Source organism: Lagopus muta, chromosome 1 (genome assembly GCF_023343835.1).
Source record: "Lagopus muta isolate bLagMut1 chromosome 1, bLagMut1 primary, whole genome shotgun sequence".
Lineage (NCBI taxonomy): Eukaryota > Metazoa > Chordata > Aves > Galliformes > Phasianidae > Lagopus > Lagopus muta.
This window is the reverse complement of record NC_064433.1, coordinates 179,173,722-179,183,099: the sequence shown is the minus strand read 5'-3', so window position 1 is coordinate 179,183,099 and position 9,378 is coordinate 179,173,722. Positions and strand designations below refer to the sequence as shown.

General features: G+C 39.7%; 1 protein-coding gene across 1 annotated transcript in view; it reads right to left on the bottom strand.

Annotated features, from left to right (window-relative positions):
* The window catches only part of GUCY1A2 (guanylate cyclase 1 soluble subunit alpha 2), a 148,860-nt gene that overhangs the window by 16,049 nt on the left and 123,433 nt on the right, over positions 1–9,378 (bottom strand). Inside the window, exon 7 of the mRNA XM_048935281.1 lies at positions 7,691–7,845. Coding sequence (XP_048791238.1) covers positions 7,691–7,845 — 155 coding nt within the window. The remainder of the gene's footprint in view (positions 1–7,690; positions 7,846–9,378) is intronic.

Below are 9,378 nucleotides of genomic sequence, written 5' to 3'. Positions count from 1 at the left end.
TTGATGATTCTAATTAGAAAGGCTTTAAGCAAGATAAAAATGATTTCTTCCAGTCCTGTCCTAAAGTACCGGTTCTTCTTTGGACTCTGTAAACATACTGGTCCTGGCACTCAGTTTCTAAGACAGTGAGATCAGGTTTCAGAAATTGCATCTGATTTCTCATAGCTTTGTGTATACACCAAAAAAGGAGTTATCTGCTTATCCCCAGTGTTTATCAGTGGGGACATTTTGCTCCAGGAAACTTCTCTGCCATATTTAGGCGATTCACAACGTTAAAACAGTACCAGCTGATGTCTGCAACCCAGAGCCACAGCCCTTGCTAAGATTCTTGCCTTCCTCTTCAAGGGTATGAAGAGCTTTAAAGTATAGTTCTGCCAAGAGCTGAACGAGTAGTGCAGATTGACAGCAAGGGCAAAGCTGAGCCACACAACTGGCTCTTGCATTTCCCCTCTGACTCTGGGCACCAACTGGTGTAAAACCTTGTGTCTGGAAGCTTGTGGTGGCACCCTGACCTGGTTGTTAGTTCCAACTGACCATTCTCAGAGTGCTTTTCTGTGCCTGCTCTGAAAGTCTGGGAACCTATCATTCAGCTTCCAGAAATTATCTGGCAGCTTAATCTCTACATAAAGCATTTCAAATCCCCTCAGTGTTTCACAGCCGTAGAGCTCCATTTGAGGTAATGCAACCTCAGCAGTTCAGGAATATGCATATAACAACTAGTCTGAAACTATTCCAAAGCCTTTATCTCAGCAGTCCTTCCTGCATCACTTCTGAATATTTCCCTTAAGAGCACTTTTGCAAAGGTTTTTATGGTAGGTTATTCACAGGGTCAGAATTCTGGATTCCACTCAAGCAGTTGGATACACACATTTACAATTCAGTGCTTAAACTGTGAGGGTCAGGCTACTCCAGCATTCCTACAAATTGCCTGGAACCAGGTCTACCCTCAGCTTGTCTTTTTCGTTGATGTTTCAGGGGAGGAAGAATTTCTTAAATGCTGATTTGTAATTTATTAACTTGACAGCTCCCCCTTCTACCCCTTCTAATGTGAAATCTTAACAGCTTAAATTCTTATTCTTTCCCTTCCCTGATGGAAACACTATTGCTTTCAGACAAAAAGATGGTGTCTGAGAATCATCCACTTTTCATTTTCAGGAGTGGAGGGGAGATTGGTATGTTTTCCTGCACATACATGCATTTTAACCTCAGTATAATGAATTCACATGAACTCTAGATAAAATTGATGTTATGATACAATCTGGCAATTTGTTTAGTCAGAGTTAAAACACCCACTCAGAACTGAACATTGATGTAAACTTCTTTAAGATATACAGTTTTGCATAGATCAGTGTTTGAGGTACATTTCTTAAAGAAATACAATGGACTAAATTAAAGGAGAATATATATAAAGAGCCTTCCTAAATAGAGCATGCAGCAAACAGAATGAAGTGCTTAGGTCAATCTTCCTTACATGTTATCTTCTGTGACTATAAATTAAGAAAAATTATTTCTGTTCTAACTCTTACAGTGGGAAGCTGCTTCTGATGAAGTGTACTGAACTGTCTTTACCTTGTTTAGCTCCATTTATTAATTGGTAAAATTAGGAAAAGCTAATTAATGGCTTCACAAATGGATTATCAGTATCCTCTGGGATTGCTGATCTCTTCCTCTGTGCGAATGAGCATTGGTCACTTCACTAGCTGGTCTCTGGTTTCACAAAATACATCAACTCATTTTTTTCCATATGAATTGTTGTGGCATTAATTGGAAATTGAAAGTCTGCTGATAAAATACACTATATAAGTGTATTAATTTGCCACTGTGATGCTCCAAATCAGTCTACTTGATCCTAAATGTTAGTGGCTTTGAATTTCTCCCACTGTTTTTGTACATACTAGCAAGACTGGAAGACTGAGAAAAACTTGACTGTGCTTGATTCTAATTTATGTCACGTTGTACTTTATGGAAGTTCATGTATTGGTGTTTTTCCTTCAAGTGTAGTAAGATTATGAAAGAATTAGTCCTGCTTTTGTATTTAATACATTGCGTATCAAATGCATCTATGCATGGTGCCTATCACTGACTTCTAATACTTCTATTTCTCACCCACTAAGCAGAAGAGTTCCTGTGTCAGCACTCTGATCAGGACATAGCAGAACCAGGTGCAGTGATTCGGATTTTGCCATCACTAGGGAAAGCTCACAGGCTTTACATAGACCTAACAATACGGATCTCAGGATTTGTGTGGAGTTGCCTAAGATTGCATTTATTTCAGTTTTAAAAATGTCTATCAGCCATATTGCTTAAGTAACTTCTAGCTTTAGTTAAGCTGTATGGAACTGTGCAGCATAACATCTACTGTTACCTAACTGACAGTGATCAAACCAGAAATTATCCCATGATCCTCAGATGAGAATGTCAAGCAATGGAGAGGTTTGGAACTGGATTCACAAAACACAGCGACCATGGAAGTGCAGCCTCATGGAGGCAGATGACACAGCTTTCAGGAATAAAAGGGAATAGAAAAACAAGAATAAACTAGTGCATTTGGATGAGACTTCTAACACTTGAATTAGACTGATTTTTTTATGTCCATATACAAGCTGTGTTCCTTTTAGTCCACAGCTGAATTCTCTGTCCAATTATACATCTCATGAAAGCCTACATGGTGAACATGGTAAAAAGAAAAAGCTTTTTTAAATGATTGTCAGAAACAAAAAGTTTAAAAACCTGAAAAGGCTCTTAGAGGGTAAATCCACTTATCTGCCCCTATACAGATAAATACACAAACAGTAGGAAAAAGAACTTACTGAAAATAAAATACTCTGAGGCATTTACGGAAACTCATAATGTTTTAATTAAAAAAAATAGATAATGACAGCTGTAAAAACTTCTTTTTAATTACAAAAAAGTAAAATGAGTTCCATGTAACAGCATAAAGATTCAAAATCTTGCAGGTTTTAATTGATTGTAAAGGCTGAGGGGCAATTTAGGCAAATGAACTGGCAACGACCTGACCCAGCTCCATGCAAAACGACCCTCGGTGGCTCTCTGCCCTAATCACATCGGGAGGTGGCTTACAGGCTGATCATCTTTGCCTACACTCAGGTGCTTGATGTATTGCCTAGCACGTGACAATGGGATCTGTATCCCATCCTTGCTTGAAGTACCTTATCTGTAAGGGAAATATGTACTAGAAAAGGTCATATGAGGAAAGAAGAGGGAAAAAAAAAGTTACTATTAAAATAGTTAGTTGATCTAACGCAACAATTCAGTTTACCTGCTTTTGATAACAGTGTTGAAGTCCTAAGGCGTTATGTTTAAATACTATCAAGAAAACAGAATTAAAGTAGATGTACTACATTAGTATCAGATAAATATTATTATTCAAGGCTGAAACAAATAATTAAAAAGTAATTAATCTTTCTTCCATACTGAACAGGAGACTGAAAAATATGATTTCCCTTGCGTATGGAAAATATGGTAATTTTATTCAGTTCAGGGCAATATAAATCAATTACATAAGCCTATAGCTGGATTTGCCAGTTCAATACAGGAATGGGAAATGTGTTATTCTCCTACTCCTTCCTGGCAACGTGTTTAATAAGGACCAGCCTGGGACCAGTCTCTACAATTTCCGTGTGTTTCACCAGAAGTTTTACCAGTGCTGCTCAGTGCTTTTCATTGTACAGTACTCAGTGATTCAAAGCAACCAGAGCTCTGTAATCCTTCTGTCAGAAGATCTGTCTGTGTCAAGAGAACAAGGTGTTTTGAAAAGAACTGATCTTTTATCACCAGCAGATTCAAAGCCCACATTTGTAAAAGACGCTGTCTTATACCACAAGCAAGTCTGCCTCAGGCTCACTGCTGCTGCTAAGCAACACCACATCTTATTTATTTAAACTCTCCTTCTCACACAGGCAGATTATGGGCTCATAGGGAAGTGTCTGAACCGTTAATAGGCATACTGATGTACGATTATCATTTGAACGCTGATGACACTTTGTAACGCATAATTTATATTGTAAAATGAAAGCTGATAAGTATGAGACATGTTTGCAGGATCTGCATGCTTTGTAAGTACAAAATATATTATTGGAATCATCATGGTAGACACACATGCATTATGATAAATGCCAGTAATTAAAAGGAATTCTGTTATTTTCATACTAATTGTGGAATTAGCTACTTTGCAGAATACTGCTTCTTAGATAATAAAAATATTCAATGAGTAAATGGCAACACAGAATGATCATAGAATCATAGAATCACAGAACCATAGAATGGTCTGGGTTGGAAAGGACAACAATGATCAACGAGTTCCAACCCCCTGCCATGTGCAGAGTCACCAACCAGCAGACCAGGCTGCCCAGAGCCACATCCAGCCTGGCCTTGACTGGCTCCAGGGATGGGGTATCCACAGCCTCCTTGGGCAACCTGTTCCAGTGTGACACCACCCTCTGTGTGAAAAACTTCCTCCTAATATCTAACCTAAACCTCCCCTGTCTCATTTTAAGACCATTCCCCCTTGTCCTATCACTATCCCCCCATGTTACTTGCACTTACAGCTCTCTGAATTGAGCCCTGATTTTGCAATCTTTTGCAATAACATTACCACATCATCACTCACTTTTTCACTGCCTTCCTTTTTTTTTTGAAGCTAAAGTCAAAATGTGTAGTATTCTGGATGATAAAATCAGAGATGATGATCACATTAGGTGAAACCTTGGCCATGCTGAAACAATTTGACTTTCATCAACAATGCAGTGGTTTCAAGACATACTCCCATATTATACCAAAATGTCACCTGATACTGCATGGCTCCTCCGTGACTGTTTTGTAAATTGTTTTTTGCTTGCAGGTAGCCATGGGAATCTTTCAGTGCTCCTATTCTACAGACTGTGTTTTCAACAGACTTGAGCAGTCCAAAAATAACACAAGTCTGAACTGTTAAATCAGTATATGTTTTTCTATGGATTCACCAGAAAATCAATATCCAAAACCATTCAGAAGTAAACTTTGTGTAAAGAACTAAAGTACAATCTTTTCTTTTTGTCTTTTACTTTATTTTCACAATGTCTACTTGAAAAAAAAAAATAACTGGATCCCTTCAGTGAAAGTTGCTATTGTTCACCGAGTTTCAAAAGCTGTCAGTTATACACAACATATGAAACTATTCTAGATGCACAGTTGATGCTGTGACATTAAGCAGGTTATTTTTTCTTTTTCAGTAGAATGTGTAGGCTAACGTCAAAAATTATCAATTTCTTCATTTAGGTCTACAATTTCATCAACAGGCACTCAGGCTGCTAACTGGACAATCATACATGTCCAATCCACTTGTCAAGCAAGCCAATGATTTGGACGCTCATAGACATCAGACCCATAAAATAATTCAGGCTGGGAAGGTCCACAAGAGCTTTCTCATCCAAACTATTGCTCACAAGAAGATAAATGCTGATTTCATACTAGATTGCTCAGAGCTGCACTCAGTCAGGTCTTGAAAACATTCAAAGATGGAGAATGCTCAGTCTCTGTGCACAGCCTATGCCACTGTCCAGCTGTCCTCATGGGAAACAGTATTTCTTCATAAGCAGGCTGAGCTTCTCCTCTTTATGTCCACTACCTCTTGCCCTCCCACATCACCGTATTCTGGACAGCTCAGATTTTTCTCCTTGATGATCTCCCTCTGACCACTGGAGTATGCTGTCAGTTCAATACAATTGTATATGAATACATATTTCCTATATATTTATAGAAATCATTTTTATTTAAATTAGTAGATTTTCTATACCTGACAGTAACTTAGGTCTATGCCTCTCTTGCACGTTACCAGAAAACTACATGAACCTGCTTCTGGACACAATGTAAAAGTCTCTTTGGATTTTCTGCCTCTTGTTCAATTAGCTACACTTGCATCCCTTTCCATAAATCTGATCTCAAGTAAATGGGCTCTTCAGATAAGGAACATTTTATTCACTGGTTTTAATTACTTTTTAACTTTCATTTCTGACCGCTTTCTATTTCAGCATATCAGAAGCTTCAATGCTTGGATGAAGAAATTCCATTTAAAGCCTTAATTTACACAGGTAGTTTTGGGAAAAGTAAATACTGAGAGTCACAGGTCTGTAAAAGAAAAAAGAAAAAAGAAAAAAGAAAAAAAAAAAAGAGAAAAAGAAAGAAAGGAAAGAAGTATTGTTTGAGAAATTTCTGACAGGCTTACTGCAGAGGAACAGCCTGAAAACCTGAGCAAAACTGTACTTCAGAAAATTACTTCAGAGTGTAGAAAAAAAGAGTGAGATTTAGATCTCCTGCCCAAAAACAGTGAACATAGCAGTCATAATCCAAGCACAGAAATTCTTACAATCAAGCTGTCAAATTTGAACAATAAGGAACACCTTTCATTATTTTAGGAGATGTTCTTCATAACCTGATTTAATCAAGCCTTTGCTTGATTATTTGCATAATTTCTTCAAAGAGGCAGTGATTGCACTTTGCCATTTCCAGTCTTTTTTCTTATATTAAGAAAATACTTTTATCAAGTGTTTCTTCACAGTGCTAAGAAACTTTGTTGGCAAGAAAGCACAAAAACTCCTTGGTGTCACTGTCAAAATTAAAAGCTTTCTCCTGAGCCAGTGGAAACATGCTTCATCTACTGTGTACAGCGGGTGAAAAGAAAACCCTCATCTGAAAGCTGTGATAGTACACAAAAAGATGGCACTATGAGAGACACTGCCCATGAAATAAAAATCACAGAATATCCTGAGTTGAAAGGGACCCATTAGAAACATCAAGTCCAACCCCTGGTTCCACACAGCACCACCCAAAACCCAAACCTGGTGTCCCTGAGCTCCAGCAGCCCTGGGCAGGCTGCTCCGTGCCCACCGCCCTCTGGTGCTGCCATGAGGCCTCCCCTCAGCCTGCTGTGCTCTGGGCTGAGCACACCAGGGACCTCAGCCGCTCCTCGTACCCCTTGTCCTGCAGATCCTTCACCATCTCTGCAGCCCTCCTTTGGACTCCCCCTAATAGCTTTATGCCCGTCTCATACTGCGGCACCCAAACCAGCACCCAGGGCAGGAGGTGAGGCTGCACAGCGCAGAGCAGAGGGCGCAGCCCCTCTCCCTGCCCTTTGGCAGTGCTGGGCCTGGGGCGCCCCGGGGCACGGTTGGCCCTTTGGGCTGTCAGGGTACACTGCTGACTCACACTCAGTTTGACGAAATTCAGAATCCCCAGATCCCTCTTCCTGCTCTCCACTCTGGTTCCCAATCTTGTACATTGATCCAGAGTTGCCCTACTCCAGGTGCTTGCTCTTGCTTCAGTTTCTTGCTGCTGATGATCCCTCAGCCCTCCAATTTATCAATATCTGTAATTCTTCCCTACTCTCAAGGGAATTAACAGCTCCTCTCAGTTTAGTATCATTCGCCCACTTCTGTTACATGGTATTTTAGGTAGAAACTGCTGGCCCTCCTGTTGTGCTCCTTTGCTTTCACTGCCTCAGTTTTTTACACGTTCTGATACAAACATGCAAATGAATGCCTGAGAACATCATGCAATTGCTCTTTCCAATTATTCTGCAACCTACTGACTTTGTGCTGTAGTTCACATGCCAAGTGAGGGCAGAGCATGCTTTAAGAACTCACTGTAAACAGATTGTAATAAAAAAGCAGTATGAAAAGCTAAGAGCACTTACTGGTATGTGGTTGGACTGACATTGATGCGACGCGGATGACTTCCTGACTCAAACTTGCTTGCAAGGGTGACATTATTTCCAAAGAGACAGTAGCGTGGCATTCTTACACCAACAACGCCGGCCAGCACTGATCCTGAGTGAATGCCTATTCTCATCTGCAAAAACATGAGATTTGTGTCAGTTTGTCTATTTTGTGCTGCATGTGTTAATGGCATCAGCTCTAACTTACAAGTCGGCCACAGCAACCCTGTCAAAGAAATAATAAATCAGAGAACGCAGAATGAAAGGAAGTAGGCTCCCCATTCCACAGGCTCAGATCAGACGCTGTTAAAAAAGGGGAAGAAGTCCAACATGGTATCTTTTCACTAAAAGCATTTTTGTCTGCTGCTTCTGCGTCCACTGTGCTGGAGAATACCACAGTCAAAACAGGAATCACAAACAGGACAGAACAAACCACCAACTATTACTGCAATATCAGTAATTTATTTACACAAATAGATAGACCACAGAGGGTTTGTCACCAGTTCTGATGCAGGCTTTAAAACAAGACCAAATTTTCTCAGGCTGGAAGGAAGAACAGTAAAATAGAGTGAATGAATATGGTACTTTTGTTCCATCATTTTTTTCCTGCCAAAGGGCTAAGGCTGATTTTCTCCCTTTGACAGATAGAGAGATAATGCAACAGAGAAGATGAGGAAATTAAGGCAGCAGTGGTTTTAAAAATCATTTCATCCTCCCCAAAATAGGAAGGTATAAATTCCAAGAGAAAGGAAAAAAAAAAAAAAGAAAAAAAAAAACGGAATAAAAAAACCCCAACCTTGTAATCACTCCCTTGAAACTGTCTGAGATGTGGATATCAAACTGATCCTAAAAGCTTGGAATCGCCAATTGGAAGGTTCCTTTAGAACAAGTAATCAGTTCAATTTATTCATTAATTTTAGCAACCTATTTTGTTTGACAATATAATAATTTTTACAAGTAGGGAAGTCTTTTTCTCTTGTTAACTTTTTAAAATTAAGAAAAAAGAAAAGAGGCTTATATTACTAGCTTCTGAGGACACTTTTATTTGTAACAACTGTACTGAGACAACGTAGAATCATAGAATCTTAGAATGGCCTGAATTGAAAAGGGCCACAATGATCATCAATCATTGTTTCAACCCCCTGCTATGTGCAGGGTCACCAACCACCAGACCAGGCTGCCCAGAGCCACATCCAGCCTGGCCTCGAATGCCTCCAGGGATGGGGCATCCACAGCCTCCTTGGGCAACCTGTTCCAGTGCATCACCACCCTTTGTGTGAAAAACTTCCTCCTAATATCTGACCTAAACCTCCCCTGTCTCAGTTTAAAACCATTCCCCCTTGTCCTATCACTGTCCACCCATGTAAACAGCTGTTCCCCCTCCTGTTTATAAGCTCCCTTCAAGTGCTGGAAGGTCGCTATGAGGTCTCTCCAGAGCCTTCTCTTTTCCAAGCTGAACAATCTCAGTTCCCTCAATCTTTCTTCATAGGAGATGTGCTCCAGCCCTCTGATCATCAACATGCAGGAAACAAATAATAAAGCAGAGGATCCAATGGAGACTGATTGAGCAACTTATTTATACCAACCTGTACTCCATTTAACTTATTCAACTCACATTTATCACAGTGTGTTTTTGTCTAATAATCCCTATTTTTAATAACCGTTAA